The sequence below is a fragment of the Musa acuminata genome, chromosome BXJ3-6 (assembly GCF_036884655.1).
Source record: "Musa acuminata AAA Group cultivar baxijiao chromosome BXJ3-6, Cavendish_Baxijiao_AAA, whole genome shotgun sequence".
Taxonomy (NCBI): Eukaryota; Viridiplantae; Streptophyta; class Magnoliopsida; order Zingiberales; family Musaceae; genus Musa; species Musa acuminata.
The window spans coordinates 1,060,029-1,077,948 of record NC_088354.1 but is presented as its reverse complement, the minus strand read 5'-3'; the positions used below and the strand labels follow the sequence as shown (position 1 = coordinate 1,077,948).

The 17,920-nt window shown below is 36.1% G+C and overlaps 2 protein-coding genes across 2 annotated transcripts; one reads left to right on the top strand and one right to left on the bottom strand.

Moving 5' to 3' along the window:
- Nucleotides 1–1,411: 1,411 nt before the first annotated feature.
- LOC103971094 (uncharacterized) lies at nucleotides 1,412–9,877 on the bottom strand. The gene is made up of 9 exons (XM_009385043.3): nucleotides 9,629–9,877; nucleotides 9,467–9,542; nucleotides 8,465–8,504; nucleotides 6,990–7,048; nucleotides 6,700–6,737; nucleotides 6,080–6,143; nucleotides 3,501–3,554; nucleotides 1,842–1,943; nucleotides 1,412–1,761 (listed from the first exon to the last, which is right to left on the bottom strand). Exons 1-9 carry the CDS (start codon nucleotides 9,844–9,846, stop codon nucleotides 1,705–1,707), a joined length of 708 nt encoding a protein of 235 aa, XP_009383318.1. The 5' UTR covers nucleotides 9,847–9,877; the 3' UTR covers nucleotides 1,412–1,704.
- Nucleotides 9,878–12,628: 2,751 nt separating this feature from the next.
- LOC135639620 (auxin efflux carrier component 5-like) lies at nucleotides 12,629–14,234 on the top strand. The gene is made up of 5 exons (XM_065153464.1): nucleotides 12,629–13,371; nucleotides 13,449–13,534; nucleotides 13,609–13,766; nucleotides 13,830–13,906; nucleotides 13,991–14,234. Exons 1-5 carry the CDS (start codon nucleotides 12,698–12,700, stop codon nucleotides 14,061–14,063), a joined length of 1,068 nt encoding a protein of 355 aa, XP_065009536.1. The 5' UTR covers nucleotides 12,629–12,697; the 3' UTR covers nucleotides 14,064–14,234.
- Nucleotides 14,235–17,920: the final 3,686 nt, after the last annotated feature.

The window sequence follows — 17,920 nt, the reverse complement described above, 5'->3', positions numbered from 1 at the left end:
GCCAGGCTGATCTGCGTCTCCCGTTTTAAGAATTTGCAAGCATTTTATTTGAGCTACAACTTAATTACATCTAGATATCTTAGTTGGTGCCAGGTGAAAAATTGGTGATGTTCTAGTCAAGTCAAATCGACATGGATTTTCTGACTTGATTTTTGGACGTTAAGTTAGTGTGGAGATGATAGATGAAAATTGTAAAAAGTGTCTGACATTGATTATTAAATAAAAAAGTAAATTTTTATATTGGGTAATAAAGGTGAAATATTCAAGGGATAACTTAGTAATCATTTTTTTTGTAGTCATGTTCACATGACTAGTAAGGATGTCAATTATATACTCGTAGGTATGAGTATTCTAGGAAAGACATTTTATATTATTCACGTAAATATGAGTTGAATAAGTAGAGCATTCCTTATCCTGCATTTGTACCCAGTCCATTAATAAGTATGATAAGATGATAAGCCCAAATATTTGAGGTACCCTCAGGGGTTGGTTCCGTTGGACTCGAAAGTCTTTTGAGATATAGAAACTATAAAGAGTTTCTATGATTAGGACTTTGTTTTAATCATAGGTCATTTAGACTACTTACATACCAAGTACTTTATTCCGATTGAGTTTAAGATGTAGGTACCTTGACTAAATCAACGTCCTTATAACCCAATGTTTAGGTTATTTTGACTGTCTTGGATGTGTTGAACGTTGGAGTTCAATTCCCCCTCTAACCACTAATAGTAGTGTGCATCCAATGGTGGAGGATCTCACCTTTCCAAATGATGCCTAACTCGTGGTGGTACCTCATCGTGGAATGTTGATATACCGACATAACCTCAACTTGCAAGCTTTTCTTTGCTTGCTTTCTTCTGTGCAAAGGACCAAGTGGCCACTGTCTTACTCTTTGGGAGGGTTCAAGATGATGAGGGGTGCTGCCTCAACTAGCAACAAAGGTTGGAAGAAACATTTTATCTTCAAAGGCACGGGTCGAGACAAGGGGTTTACTATTGTAGGAATGGATCACTAAGCAATGAAGAGATATAATAGAGCTGGTTCATCCAAATTCTTTAGGAGCCAACACAGAGGTCCCAGTCCAGATTGGAGCTAATAGACCTCTGGCCCCCGAAGAAGAAGAAGAAGATGATAACGATGAAGGTTGTGCATTCTCAGGCTATTATGGCCCTCAAGCCTGTCTGATCGAAGTCTCATTTTGAGATACTATAGAGACCCAACTCTCCATAGTGTACCCTTTGCTTTTGATCAGTAAAAGTTTCTTTCCGCAACTCTGAGTCATCGTTTTTTTACACTCGAAACCCAAAATACTTGCTGACCCGACGCAAGGCGGCACGGCACGGCACCTGACACCTGAAATAGGCCTTGGGGGTAAAATTTTACCACGCAGCTTTCTCGACACCCTTCAAGATGCAATATTATATCAGAAATACTTTAGCACTTGAATTCAGCATGAGTTCTAAAACGAACAAGAGCAAAAAAAAAAAGCTGCAGTACCCATAAGTGTCCAAGAAATCAGTTTGTTATGGAGGATAGACAGCATTTATATGTTATGTTCTGAAATGCAACATCACAAATGACTCTCGTTTAGCAGCAAGTCTCGAGCACATCAAGCGAGGAATGGCTGCTGCATCAAAGCCAATGTGCTTCCTGGAGAATATGTATCTTGCAATGGTAATTAAGAAACTCTGTATTTAAAGTCAACTAAGGCTCTTGAAACTTGACTAAAATCTGTGTCATTTGTGGTTGGTGCTTCCTAACCTACAAATACAATAGAGGAGATTAAGCCTACATCAGATAACAATCACATTTTTACATATTAAGTCAACCACAAGTAGTACCTTGACACCAGCCATAGAAAGCAACTTGTGAGAGGCAATATATGCAGCATCAGAATTGCCAATCCTTTTATCCACATAATAGATGACCTCAGAGACACCAGACTGCAAGAACTAAGCATCATCAGAGTCAAGTAATGACCTAGCAAAACCGAACATACATCAGACATAGTTGAACTCGTGACAGACTGCTAACAAATACACAAAAGGCAAACTCTACTTGAAGTAACAAATCGAGTTTCCAGACGAAAAAGCTCGGTCAAAGGATTCAGGATACTTTTGTCTCTCTAGTCATGGAAATTGGGAATTCAATCTCATCGTGTCATTCGCTTTTCATTTTTAAGATAAATCCTTCTCTATTCTTCAAACTAAAAGAAAGATAAGCTTCTCTCAACTTTTACAAAAGAAAATTACATAACTACAAGTGAATCCTGAAGTCCAAGGAAAATTGATAAATTTGTTGGTGCCTTTGAAGGGTTGACATCCTGTCGATAGCAATTGATAACATTGCATTCAAATTCTATGGGCCTTTTAGATAATAATTAATGATCTATAGCTAAATTAACATTGATAGAGAGAAGCTGGAAGAAAATTTATGTCACCCTTGGCAACTACTCTGCACTCACTACTACATTCCCTATTTTTCTTATGTAAAAATATCCGATGAGTTGATAATCTTTAGTCTACTCGAATAACAACTCTACTAGAACTCAAAAAATAACAATTCAAGTTTTTTTCTTAAGGTAAGCAGTTGATAAGAAGCCCCTAAAGTGAAGCCCATTCCATGCTGTTCCTCGTTAGTGTAGCCTAAAATAGCCTTCTCAACCCATCTACCAAAGAAATGATGTGATCCTAATGTGAAACCCAATTGGCTAAAAGCTCTCGTTCTACATCTAGAGGTCTTTCATCTTATTGCCTAAGAACAGATAGGTTCAGTAAATTTTAACAAACTCATCAACAGAGGCATCTTGATATGGCAGCACCATCATGATAATAATAACAATGAGTATCATAGTCATGTTATTGAGTATCATAGTCATGTATAGAAGAAGCAAAGTGCCATGATGATGGGGAATAAGAATGAAATAGTACACATTTAAGGCCACTCATGTTCTTAGTCTGTCAATTTTATCAATTCCACGACAATTTATATCAGAACCCAAACTAATTGCTTGTGATGTGGAGCAATAGGTGGCTTTCAGCATGATTTGCTTATGTCTTGCTTATATAAGATGTGAAAGATAGAAATTCATAATAACTCATGTTTGTTCTTCGATGCATGCACTGTATGCAATAATTTAATGCACTCATAAATTTCAAGAGAAAATCCTGATGGGGTTCACAAATAATTTTGATAAATCATTCTCTGACTCTAACTTTCACACTCTTCTCATATTTATTCTGAATGCATCACTTTTGAATTTTCTGAATGTCAACACTAAGATGACGAGCAGGTCGATCAGTTTCCAAACGAAAAGCATCAACTATGTAGCCAAATAATCCTTGGGTATAATGAACTCTTTAATGTTTGAATAATTGAATCTACAAAATGTCTAAACAAAACAAGTAATATGACAATCACTAATCTACTACATTTATTCAGAAGACCAGGGAAGATGCATGAGAAATCCATAGAGACACCAGTTAATGCAGAAAACATACCTGGATAATAATCTTGGCACATTCATTGCAAGGGAACATTGTAACATACAATTTCTGCAAAAGTCACCAGATGTCAATTCTCTGTCTAGATTTACCCACTAAACTGTAGCGGAATAAATTGAAACCAGTATAAGGTTTCTTACTCTTCTTACGGAGAGACAGAAAATCACTACCTAGCACCTCTAAATTGCAACAAAAGTTATTACCAATTTAGTTTAAGATTTAAGATTACATGTAACCGCTACTACGTTATGGCATGCTATAGCCATTGAGCGAAAAAATATCATGCATCAATGAAGATCCTATAAGCAGAATACTTCAACCCTTCCTTTCAAACGGCGTTTATCAGTAATTCTTGGAGCTTTTGCACATATTTTAAGTATTGTATATAAAGTCACAATCATAACAACATCAAGGAAAGCTCAAATTATGCATGCTAAATTGGCTTCGGATAATGTCAAAAGAACTTCAGGCCAAAATGACAAGCATATGGTCATAAAGCTTCCTATCTTCTCAAAAGACAAAAAAAGAGCAAAGAAATACATCTTATAACCAACAATATATAAGTCAGATCTGTTAAAAGCAATCCATTATATACAAAGTGACATATCACTGTCTTATGTTAATTAGACGATTCCTTTTGACACCTTTGCACATACAAAATGATTCTCCTGTGTCATCCATTCTTACCTCACAGATCAGGGATTATCATGTCATCTATACCCTCATTAATGAAAGACCGGTGATTTAAAAAACGCTAGGTGCCAAGGTCCAAAAACGCCCGAGGCGCGAGGCGCTCGCCCAGGTGCTCACCCGAGCGAAACGAGGCGCTAAAATATAAAAATATATAATATAATTAATAAATATAATTATTTAAAATTTTAAATAAAAATATTCTATTAAATTAAGAAAATCTAAGATACAAAATCACAATAATATATTATTAATCTATTAACAATATTGAAAATTAATCATTTCAAATAAACTTAATAATATTAACAGTATACAGTATACGTATACTGTTAAAAGGAAGTGTAAAGGGGTGCTAAGCCTACTGATTGAGAAAAGAGGAAGTGCCAACGGCAAGCGGCAGCAGCGGCAGCGGGAGGCGCGAGCGGCGACAGCAACAGCGTTTGCGAGCAGCGACAGCGGCGAGCAGCGGGATCGGGATCGGGAGCGATAGCGACGAGGGTTAGGGTTCGGTTGTCACTTATATTAGTTTTAGTTGGTTCGATTGAACCAACTAACCATCGAAGACCGAACCAGGACCGAACCAGACCTAAAATCCTGGTTCGGTCGCCTTGGTTAACCTAGGCGCTCGCCCGAAGCGCCCAGTGCTTGGGCTCGGGCGAGCGCCCAGGCGGCACCTGTTTGAAGCGCGCCGCCTGGGAGATTAGCAAGGCGCTCGGGCCTCGCCGGGCGCTTCGGGCGAGCGCATTTTTAAATCGCTGTGAAAGACCGGTCCAGAAATGCACAACAGTCTCGCTTCCAACACTTAAGGTGCTTGCAAACTCCTTCTGTATATTGTTCTGGTTAATTTGATAGCAGATAAGATGCTTCGTAGTTCCATCATCTGAATTTTGTGTTCTAATGTTTAATTTGAATTTATTTCTTTCTGTCATGCCTCCTCATTAATTAACAAGATCTTTCTCAATTAAAGAAACCCTCAAACTAATTCTGAAATCACCTGAACTGGATGCAAACCCTACTACATGCAAAGAGGAGGTGATCCTATAATTCCTTGAGCCCTTTTCAGCTCATCACCTGCCACCTGCTGTAGTTATAGCCATCACTATTTTCACTTAATGAACAATTTGGCACCCATGATTACTTGAAGAACTTACTGCTATTGTTTGACTTTTAAAAGCACCTTTCTCCTCCAACTGTGGCCTCTAACTTCTATCACTTCTTTCGTTTTTGTTGCATACTTGGTCAAGGGTGTGTAACAGGTATCAGTCACATTAGACTGGAAGTCCTCATAACATCTGCCTTTTATAAATAATTAGTGTCCAAGATGTGATGAAATTATGTTCTTGAAGGTTAAAATACTGTGCCAATTATGTTATATCACAATGAAGGCATAAAAGCTTCTAATTAGTAACCTGTAAAGAATACCAACAGCTATATAATACATTTGCCAGAGGCAATAACAATTAATAAAAGAATTAGTAAAGCTAAGTATATATTATTTGAACGTATAGCCACTTTGGCTAATAAGAAAGCTCACCAAAGAGATAAATGCAGGTTGACTTCATACAACCATCATTGTTATCTCATTTAACTTTCAAGCATGCCAAATTAATTCGGTCAAAATGAACATCACCAGGGTGCTTAAGGCTTAAAAGATATCAAACATTAATTCATCTTTAAAAATCATGCTCGTCTTGGAATATGTACTGCATTGTTATTGACTCCAGGTTACAACTTCTACAATCATCTAGCTGACAAATAACGTCCTAAAAATTCAACATCAACAAATCAATAATATTTTAAAAAATCAGGTGCCAAGATAGGCGGTCAGATATAAACTTTAAAACTATCCATAACATTTCTTATCAGTAATAATGATAAATATTGACCTGTCCAGCAGCAGAGGCATGGTTTGTGTTTAAAATAGCATTAACTTCTGCATGAACAACGTAACTGCACAAGAATGAAATGAGAGGTCATGAAATGTTCACTTATTGTTCAATCATTCTAAAGTATCCACCTAAAACATAATATATTTTGACAACTAACAAAGTCAACCAGAGAACATATGAGAATAGTAATTTGCACATCAAGTCCTGATATAAGAAGACAATAGGGAGTCCAAATCACCTTATTACCTTACCAGAATCCTACACAAAAGGAAAAGAGAGAGAATCCCTATTAACTGACTAGCATTTAAAGAAAAAAGAAAATTGTAGAACAGAGAGTCACATAATTTAAATACTTCGCAATGCAAGAATCCCTGTGACCTACTTTGCAACTAACAAATGACTAGTATGCAAACTATAGCTTATAAGCTATCCTATATATCAAAAATCATCATGTATCCAATGAGTCATTTAATCATATATTAATCAAATAAATAAAGACATCGAGCTTAATAGTCATACCATACGAGGCAATATTTTTCAGCAACAGAAGTGTGGATTTCAGATGCAAAAAAGAAAATTAAAAATGCCTGTTGAACAACATAATACTTGATACTTACGGGTACTTTGTCTCCAGTGGATCTCCATTTATAGATTTCTGCAATAACAAAAACAAGGAAATGACATACCATTGTACTTAAGCAATATGTATATTTTCTAAAAGGTCCTTGTCACCTGATAAGAAAAATTAAATTCTTTTGACATGACAGTTTAATAGAAAATAAGTACATGAACAAACAACACAAACAGGTATCATCTGCGAATAGAACAATATATTAAATAAAGATCTATAAGCACAAAGATTTCCTATCTATGACTGAATATAAGTCGATATTGAAAAGAAAATCACCTTCGCCCAAGGAAGCTTATCATCAGAACAACCTCTTGGGAATCCATTGTAGCCAATTCCTGACTATACAAACATTAGAATTACATATCTCATGAACTTAAGGAATATATGACTCACGGTGGTAAATCATATTCAGTAACATGCATCACAAGCTTGATAATGAATTAAAATAATCTCTTTCATGTAGTTTCTCATCATAAGTTAATACAACTAATTAACTAATTAAAATTAACAAAATTTAGCTAAATGTTTTTACACATATAGCTAGCAAGGACCAAACATAGCAATATGAGCCTCATGAAATGGATTTGCAAATTCTAGTTATTTTTTCAGCACCAATGATAGCAAAATACAACTTTTACAGCCATTTTCTGGAATGGAAGAGATAAAGATTCATGAGGACACAGATTGACATCTTTCCCAATGTATTATTAATTCCAGCATCGTTGATTGTGCAATTGTTATCTGAACAAAGATTAACTACAAGATAGAACTAAGATTTGTAATTATTTATTGGCATGCAAAGGTCATCATGTCCTGGGTGGAAGTTTCAAACCAATCACATCATGTCAATTAATCACAGCTTTAAGTAAATGTCAAAATCCTTGATGTACATTAATGAAACAACTAGGATTTGTTTCACAAGTTGGCATACTATAAAATAATAATCTTAGAGACGAAAATGGTTCATGGTTTATCCTTAATGATTCGGAATTATCTGTGCATATTTGCAAATACAAAACCATCATGAATAAACAAATCAAACAATTATGCTCAAGCATAACTTCTCGATTATGTGGATCTAAATAGCAATTGAGATATGAGGCAACACAAGAGAGGCCCAGATGAGTACAAATAAAGAACTTCAAATAACATTACAATCACTGTAGCCTCCATTAATAACCTATCACAAGAAGCAGCAAGATGGTTTTGGCATTGCAGATATTGGAAAAGGAATTTTCACTGCCATAGATCCAAGTGAACCATTATTGTATATTATATGTGACAGAATGAAAAAATAAATGTTCTTTAATAATCCAGTCATTTCCATTCTTTAATAACCCAATTATTTTCATTCTCCAATAGAAACACCTTGCGCCTAGAGTTCAGAGCTGGTATCTAAAGCTATCATCTCCATTTTCCAATAGCAACACCTTATCCCCAGATAGTAGAGACTGGCTTTTTTAGGTTATATTTCCATATAAAAGTAGGAGGAACCAGTACAGAATAAGATACATTGCAAGGTAAGGGCATCAGACAAACTTGCAAATTACTGCTCAGCTAATTTACAATATGACAAGGCTACTTTGCACCATTAAGAATCACTTTGACCACATAAAATCAAAATATTAGCAATTCAAGAAATTCATTTTTTCACTTATTTATGATATACTTACATACCATTTGAAGAGTTGAATATTGGAGCTATAAAAGATTGAGTAAAATAAATTAGCAAATCAAAACTTTATCCTCACCAAGGATTATATCATCTTGACTAACCAGGCATGCTCCAACCTACACATTATCATCAATATAAGCTCAGAATAATATAAACAAACAGATACAATAAAGCCAATTGCAAAAAACCCTGTGTACAAAGGTATAAATACATCCAAAAGGCAAAATAATGCACAGATATGCTTCATTATATCAAATCACCTATTTTGCAAAGAAAAAGAGTAGAATAAGAACATACTTGGAAAATTAGAAAGCCTTTTCAGACATGCAAAAACAGTGTATGGTCCATATTTATAGCACATACAAACATTTATATGAATGTTTGGAGACTAAATGTGGTGCCACTTAACTTACGAAAAGAGAACTAATCTCTCGATCATGACATTTGAACAAAGGGAGAAAAACAGTAAGGCAAATTCAGCAATAGACATTTCTAAAGGCCAAGTCTCAAAATGTACAGATGCATCACCTAAAAGGCTCAGTGAATATCATTGAATCTGAAAAAAAGAATAAAAAAACAGACATTCAGGCTGCACAAACTGATCATAAAACCTTGTTCTGAATTAACATGAAAGAATATATTACAGATACACTAACAACTTAATGGATCGTATCATTCTTGTAAAGCATATAACACACACTGAAACAGTTTGTATTGACTGAAAGAACATAAAGCCATTCATATCCTGTTCACGTAGTATGCTCCAGCACCTCCACAATTTTTTCCCCTGCATGTTATATGTCAATTTCCTTGGTGTTCTTTTAACACTTCAAAAAGAAGTAAAAGAATTTATTTTGAGATCAAATTATCTTCTACAAACTACATTTATCCAAAATCAACAATTTTCCTCCAAATCTAAGGGCCAAGTAATGACATCCGAGCAAGGAAATATTATGTTATTTAATGGAACAATCAGCAACCCTAACAAGCAAGGAGAAGATTTACACAATAGGTTTCTCATTGATGGTAAGAACCTCAAAGCACGCGAAATAGAAAAAGGGCATAACATCCCACCGACCTGCCTGCTGGGATCTTTGGAACGCTGGGCGGAGAGGAAGGCGATAGCCATGAAGTAATCATCCCAGCTAATGTACCTGGAATCCGACCAAGACGAACGCCTTAAGACCTAATCACTCGATTAAAAGAGAAGAGAAGAGCAAGGAAGCAACTGAGCGCGTGCCCTTCGCGTTTGGCGGGGTCGAAGGGGCTTCGAGGCGGGACTCCGCAGGCGGAGCCATTGGCGTTGGGCGATGGAGGGGAGGGGAGGCGAGGAGGAGAAGGCGGCCTCTTAGGGTTGTCGGGAGAGGAGGAGAAGGAGAGCAAGCGAGCGGCGAACAAGGAGGCGAGGGCTCCAATGGCGGCGGAGATGGAAATGAGAGCCAGGTCTCTCGAGATCATTGCGGAGACTTCCAAGAGAAGAGGAAAGAGAGAGAGTGAAGCGAGAAATAAGAGCGAAGAGCTGTGGCGGCTTCAAAACCGTTCTTGCAAAGCCTTGAAATGACAAATTTACCCATAATAATAATAATAATAATAATAATAAAGATTAATTATTAATAATAATAGTTTTTTTCATACCGTGCTGAAGCTCGAAAATTTTTGGTATATCGCTCTTGGCCATGTTAAATGATCATTTTTTCCAATCCTATCTCTAGTCGTGCCTCCGCTTGTGTTTGGCTGTCTGACCCGTCAATCCTTCTTGTGGTCAATTATAACTCTCTCACATACAAATGATGGTGAGGGGAGGGGGTGATCGATATTGCCTGATAGCTCACACACGAAGATAATATATGACTAGGAGAAATAAGTGGAGCCATCGACAGAGCGAACTTATACACAGAGGTACCAACAAGAAAGAGAATAGGAGAAAAACGATCAACATAGAGGAGGAGGAGGGGATGGTTGACGAGGGTTACGATCGATCACAATGGGCAAGCGAGGGTTGGTTGGCGAGACTCCCAAGTGTAGGGCGACCAAGTATGAGGTAAGGGTCGATAAGGGTAAAATGATTATTTAAAACAAATATTTAAGAAAAATCTAAAGTTATGAAATTCACCCTAATAATAATAATAATAATAATAATAGCTATTTTCCAAGGAAAAATTATTTTTAATTTTTTTTCATTGGTGTTATTTTATTTTTCAAAGGGCACTCACACCTTTTCATAATCTTGATCAGAATTATGATCAAGTATAATTTTTACGAGCACAATCTTCATGTAGAAGACTTACGTTGTTATTATAATGTTTTTGGCACCCTCACCCGTGTATAATACTTATATTATCAGTTATAATATTTTTTAATAACTTTGTAGTATATTTATCACCTCCACCAAAATATTGTGAGCCTATTCAAAAACATTATAACTGAAATAAATGGATTCAAAACTCAATAAAAATCAACTCATATAAAAGAATAGAGCTTTATATATACATACATACATACATACATCATGCATACATACATACATACATATATATATATATATATATATATATATATATATATATATATATATATATATATATATATATATATATATATATATATATATATATATACATACATACATACATACATACATACAAAATGACATTGACAAAAGATTTTAAGATAATTTGATTTGCAACTGAGACTATGACGTTGATTTGGCACAACACCTGATACTCCACCCAAGATTATCTTCACCCTCAAAATTCCCCACCATCAATCCAAAATTCCCTAAAACCACATTCTAGCTAGTGTCATCTATGGAATCTCTTTCCTCAAAAACATGCCTTGTTAGTTGATTATAAGAGGCTGTCCAAGTCTCACATTATCATTCTTAATGTCCATAACACTGAAAGAACTATCACAAGTTGCTCAAGAACTTTATATATCATGACATCGATGGAATTCAGTTCAGGAAGGAGCATTGAACTTCGATAAAAAAAAATTGTGCGTCTCCTGTTGGTTTCAGTGTTCTTGTCAGCATGCACTATGAAGAAGTTAGAAGCATCAGATTCTCCTAAGGAGGTGAAGAAGAAGAAGAAGAAGAATATAGCATGAAAATAATGCAAAGTATTTAGCAATGTCATCTGCAAAGTGTGACATGCAAATGGATTGTAGTGTAATGGAAGAGCAAATGGACATGAGACAAGATCTTGGAAAGCTTCCTTTTAGCTTATGTTATGAGGGAGGTGTTACTCTTCTTGTCTCAATAAGAGTGCATGAAATGTTGTGGCATAACTTTATTCTTGTACAATATTAGCTTTAAATGAGTAAGAATTATTATCTATCCATCCAAAGATGGCAAAATGGAACTTTGAAAAGCTCCAACTTGCTAAAAATACAAAATAAAAAAAAAATCTTGGGTCACTACTAGCTTAATATTTTTGTACTGTAAATTTAATATTTTTATAAAATAATTATATAGTATGTCATAATATTCGACAACAATAAGTACAAAATGTCTTAAATTTTTAATTATTTGGAGTCGACTATATATTTTTTTTTATTATTAAGCTATGTAGAAAACAACATAGTACTGGTCTTCTCTTTCCTTGATTTTACGCTACAAATATTAATTATCTCATATCTTTTAAATATAATTTATATTTTTTTCTTAGGGTTTGTCGATGTCATCTTAAATAATTCTCTTACTTTATTTTTTGTGTCACTTTTTATGTCCATCTCAATATTCTGAAAATAATGAAAGTAGGAGAATGGAGTAGGATGAAAAAGTAATGAACATAATGAAAGAGATTTAAATGTCAATTTAGTGTATTTTATTTATTATTTATTAGTGAATAGAATCGATCAAAGATCCAAAGTATTTTTAGCTCAATTTGAAAGAAGTGCAACTGTGCAAGTGTAGCAACACCATCCTGAGAAAAGCATGAATTCCATGGTCTCTTCCCCATCAAGCTCAGTGCTCCTCCCTCACATCTCTCCTGCTTGCTTGGGGAATGACCAAACCAATAATTTAAGCTCTCCTTTCAACAACATGCATGGAATAAGCGTTGCACCTCATTCCATATCCCCCGCACCCATGTCTTTCCCAAAAGTTTGCTCGCCCATGGCACTGCTGCTTGGATAATTAAGCATCCACAGCACTGGAATCAATGCACCAAGCCACCTTCACCTTCACCTTCATGCCACATGTCTCAATTCCCATGTATATATACTGCCATTCCAACCTAGGAGATGACCATCGTCCACCCCCAGTCGAAGCTTGCAGAGGAGACGTTCTTCCCTGGGAGCAAAGGCGAGAATGATAAGCTGGGGGGACATCTACAAGGTGGTGGACGCCATGGCGCCGCTGTATGTAGCACTGGGCCTCGGATATGGCTCGGTGAAGTGGTGGCGTGTTATCACGCCGGAGCAGTGCGAGGCGATCAACCGCCTCGTCTCCTGCATCACCCTCCCCCTCTTCACCTTCCAGTTCACGCTCCACACCGACCCTTTCGCCATGAACTACCGCTTCGTGGCCGCCGACGCCATCTCCAAGGTCACCATCGCGCTGCTCCTCGCCGCCTGGCCCAAGTGCAGCAGCAAGGGCAGCTACTGCTGGTCCGTCACCAGCTTCTCCCTCGCCACCCTCACCAACTCCCTCGTCGTCGGCGTTCCCCTCGTCGGCGCCATGTACGGGCCGTGGGCGCAGGACCTTGTGGTGCAGCTCTCGGTGGTGCAAGCCATCGTATGGCTCACGCTGCTACTGTTCGTGTTCGAGCTCCGGAAGGCGGGATGCGGTCTCTTCTCCGTGGCCACAGCTCCCTCCATCGGTAATGCGTCGATCGAGTCACCGCCGGCGAAAGACGCAGACGTAGACGTCGCTTCGCAGCCTTCCTTCTGGTCGCTGATGAAGACGGTGTGGCTCAAGCTCGCGCTCAACCCCAACTCATACGCGAGCATTGTGGGCATCACCTGGGCGTTCATCGCGAACAGGTACAGGAAGACAAAGACTCGAACACCATGCTCATGCAAATGGCGTTCATGGAGATGACTTGTGATCATTGTTTCAGGTGGCATTTTGAGATGCCGAGCATCATGGAGGGATCGGTGTTGATCATGTCCAAGGCAGGGACAGGGATGGCCATGTTCAGCATGGGTAGGTGAAGAGATCAAGCTTCCTAAGGTTGAGTCTAATGTGCATTTCATGAAGGGGTCGCCATGGTTTTGCAGGACTGTTCATGGCTCTGCAAGAGAAGATACTCGCGTGTGGACCGAGCTTGACGGCATTTGGGATGGCATTAAAGTTCGTCGCAGGGCCGGTGGCGACCGCCATCGGAGCCATTGCGGTCGGACTTCGCGGTGACATCCTGCATCTGGCAATCATACAGGTAATATACTTAATTCTTATACAGGTAAATGTTCTTTTTATTGACTCTAAGAACATTTTGCAGGCTGCACTGCCTCAGTCCATCACCTCCTTCATTTTTGCAAGAGAGTATGGATTACATGCTGATGTGCTCAGCACTGCGTAAGTTGACATTTACCAACACAGACCATCAATTTAACTCCATCTTTCCTGGTCAACCATGAACGCTTTGTCATGTTGTTGCAGGGTGATCTTTGGGATGCTGGTTTCTTTGCCTGTGCTTGTTACATACTATGTGGTGCTAGGTTTTCTGAGTTAACCTCAAGATCCTGATCCCTTTTCCCTCTCCAAAACATTATTCCCTTTCATGAGGTCCAATTCCTGTGTTGGAGATCCTACAGTGATGTAGCATACGTTCCTCGCTGCACAAGTGCAATGAGTTTTGGCTAATATAATGACACTGTAACAAGCTTGCTTGTCTTGTTTTCTATTGACTCCATGATCATCTAAAGACAAGATGCAGAAACTGAAATCAAGTAAATAAATGACAATAATACAAAAAAAAACTCAAACTTGTAGTTAGCTGACCAAAAAAAAAAGTCCTTCATCATAGAAAATAATTGTTACAACCCGAACCCAAGGCAAGGCTTCCACTAAAGACGTGTGACTCTTGTCGATCGATCTTCTAGTACGATCTACTCTACAGTATATTTACTCCACTTTGTTGATCTAATCAGTCTCCTCTAGTAATCGACTTCTCCAATGATTCTCTATCACTGTTCAATTCTGCTTGGCGAGCGTTCCCTCTGCACTTATATTGGTGCCTACTACCCAATATTTTTACTAGTGTCCTCATCATATTCTTATCAACTATCAAACTCACCAGCATCTTGGATCTACGATCGACCTCTTGGTGATAGTCCACTGCCTTCTACATCCTCTTGACTGCACCATTAGCACTTGCAATCGAGAGAATAACTAGAGAGTAAGGAAGATATCACTCTCTTCTACACATCTTATATCATATCATCCTTTATGTACTTCTCAAATCTAATCTCCTCCAACAGATTAAATCTCTACCATCTGTGTATCCAAACTAGATTATCAATTGATTTTAGATTTTTCTTATAGGATCATAACATCTTTTCAGCATATCTTTCTCCTCTACATCAATTAATTTTTTTGAGAAACAATAGTTAATCTCAACTTACAGGATTTATATCTATTAACACAACTACTATAAACCTCTTCAAGCTTTCTAAAGGTGATAACTATATATTTTGGCTAGCATAATTCACCAGTCTCATATTTGGATGTGATTTATTAGGCTCTATTGATAACTCTCTTAGTTGTCTATAAGAAAAGATTCAAATATAAGAAGAACACATCCCAATGGCAAATCGAATCATAAGTTATGGCTACGACAAGATCGTTTTATTATACAGTCATTTAAGTCTCAGTCGTTGGCTCCATAGTACCACTAATCTCTTCATGTAGTACTGTAATATGAGTATAGTCCAAGTTATAAATCACCCTCGTGAATCGCTCTCGCACTCGTACGCTAAATCTTTTATATACTTTGATAAAAATAATATAATATGAAAGTAATTATATGTAAAATCTAAAAGTTATTATAGATTATTTGACTTCAATAGGTTATCCTTTAAGTGATGAAGAAGTCATTATCCATACTTTCAATGACTTAGGAGATGAATATAAGGAGCTAACGATAGTAATTCAGGCACGTGACTTATAAATATTGTTTGAAAAACTATATGACTATTTGATTAATCATGAAATATATATGAAGCGACGGGGGAGAAAGATGAGACCAACTATTATACCTCAATTTAATCAAAAATCCAAAAGAAATAGTAATTAAAACAACAAGAACTTCAATAAAAAATCAAACAAGATGCCTCCTGGACATATAACCATCATCCTCTATTACACTATCAACTCTCCAACCATAATGATAACTTTAATCCAAATAATTTAGAAAATAATTTGTATTACAACTATGCATCCCAATAATAACAATCATCAAAAAGTTATCAACTAGTTTTGTAATAAAATTGGATACAACAAAAGTTTATCGATCACAACCTATGCCTATTAATACACTAGCTGACGTCAAGTAAGCATCATGACTACTCTAACTACTCATTTAAACAATTGGATTATTCACTCTATTACTTCTCATTATATCACTTATAATTTATTGAATTTATCCATCTATATCAACTATAAAGGCAATAAAAATATCATCATCGATCATGGTAACAAAATCCTTATTACTCACAATAGTTCTGCAACACTTAATTAATACATAAATATTTTTGCACTCAATGATATTTTATATGCACTTTACATTAAAAAATATTATTTTTATCTCTTAATTTTGTGAACAAAATAATACCTTTATTAAGTTCTTTTTTTTTACTCTTTTCTTGTAAAGGATTTAACCACGAGAGAATCATTAGTCTTAGGTCAAAATAAATACAATATATTTAAGTGGCCATTAGCTTCATAAATCACTTAGCCAATCGTTATTGCTTTAGTTGCTGCTCCAGTAGAAGTGTGGTATCGCCACCTTGGTCATCCATTATCTTCATTCAACAATAACTAAATTTTTGTTACTCTCTTTCAACTTTCAAATCAAGTAGAATTGTAACTTCTTGTGATGCTTACCTTGTAATAAAAGTCATAAACTACATTTTAGAACATCTTCCATATACTACTATAAATCATTTTTTTGATATTTTAGATTTTATATTAATTTTTAATATTACTTCATTAAATATATATGATTATATCATCTCAAATATAAATATTATATAATATCTAAAAGGGACTCTCAATTATAGATTTCTTTGTAAACACTCATCACTTAATCTCCATGCCTTCGTTGATATTGATGATATGTAATATCTGAAAGGGACTCTCAATTATATATTTCTTTGTAAAAACTTATCACTTAATCTCCATACCTTTATTGATACTGATTGGATAGAACATCTATGTTAGCCTATATTATCTTCCTTGAAGAAATATGATCATTTGGAGTTCCAAGAAACAACATATAGTAACAAAACCCATCACTAAAGTTGAATATCGAGTCATCACCATCAACAACATTGCAGAACTCAACTAGGTCACCAATCTACGACATAAACTTTGTGTCACCTCTCAATCCATTCCTATAATATACTATGAAAATGTTAACGCCACGTACCTATACGCTAATATAATGTTCTACTCATGTATAAAACACATTGATATCAACCTCCACTTTGTTAGATATTAAGTTTTCCGTGTTCAGACATCTAACCAACTAACAAACTTTCTCATAAAACCTCTTGCTTACAGAATATTTTAGTTGCACCGGTTCAAAATTGACATTCTTGATAAAAGCTTAATCTTGTAAAAGCATAATAAAAGATCACAACAAATCAAAATTGACATTCTTGATAAAAGCTTAATCTTGTAAAAGCATAATAAAAGATCACAACAAAGACAAATATAGAATGATAACTTTTCATAATTTATGATTCGAGGATCAATTGTATAATTTAATTTGAATACATAATTTGAGTGCATAATTTAAAAAAATTCTTCCTAAAAAATTATATAAATACGCATTACCTAAATAAATGGTTTCATCCCTTTCACAATAAAATTTTCACTTCTTCATAATTAGTATTGCATTATGTCATATCTGGTAACTCTAGAAACAATTTCTACTACAAGACTTTGTTACTTCTTTGTAGGGATTTTAGCAACTTGTAGTCTCACTTTCCTTCATTATTTCCATTACGTAAAAGAATTAAACAGAAATGATCAATGTATCATGTGGTTTCTTGTAATCTGAGATAATAATCCTAATACAACAATAAAACACATGTATGCCAAAATCTTATACTTACAGGACCTCTACACCCTGCAAAATGTTCAGTTTGATACAATTTACCTGCAACTTTGCTTCCTGAAAACATAAGATTGAGTTAATGGGGACAGATCTGCTAAGAAAGAAAGAAGCTATCCATATTGAACTCCAGATTCACTATTTATAGATCCATATCATGGAAAGTGCTGATACACTGAAGTAGAACTCCCAAACAGAGGGCCAAAGCATGTGGGGAGGCATTTGAAAAAGTAAGCTGTAAAAGAGGCCAG

Bases quoted from the DNA above. Each gene is read 5' to 3' on its own strand.
- LOC103971094 (XM_009385043.3), bottom strand. From the start codon at position 9,846: ATGATCTCGAGAGACCTGGCTCTCATTTCCATCTCCGCCGCCATTGGA. The intron at 9,543-9,628 runs GCACGCGCTCAG...GTCGGATTCCAG, and splicing joins GACCCCGCCAAACGCGAAGG to GTACATTAGCTGGGATGATT. The intron at 1,944-3,500 runs GTATGTTTTCTG...TAGTTCTTGCAG, and splicing joins GTGCCAAGATTATTATCCAG to TCTGGTGTCTCTGAGGTCAT.
- LOC135639620 (XM_065153464.1), top strand. From the start codon at position 12,698: ATGATAAGCTGGGGGGACATCTACAAGGTGGTGGACGCCATGGCGCCG. The intron at 13,767-13,829 runs GTAATATACTTA...AACATTTTGCAG, and splicing joins TGCATCTGGCAATCATACAG to GCTGCACTGCCTCAGTCCAT. The intron at 13,907-13,990 runs GTAAGTTGACAT...ATGTTGTTGCAG, and splicing joins GCTGATGTGCTCAGCACTGC to GGTGATCTTTGGGATGCTGG.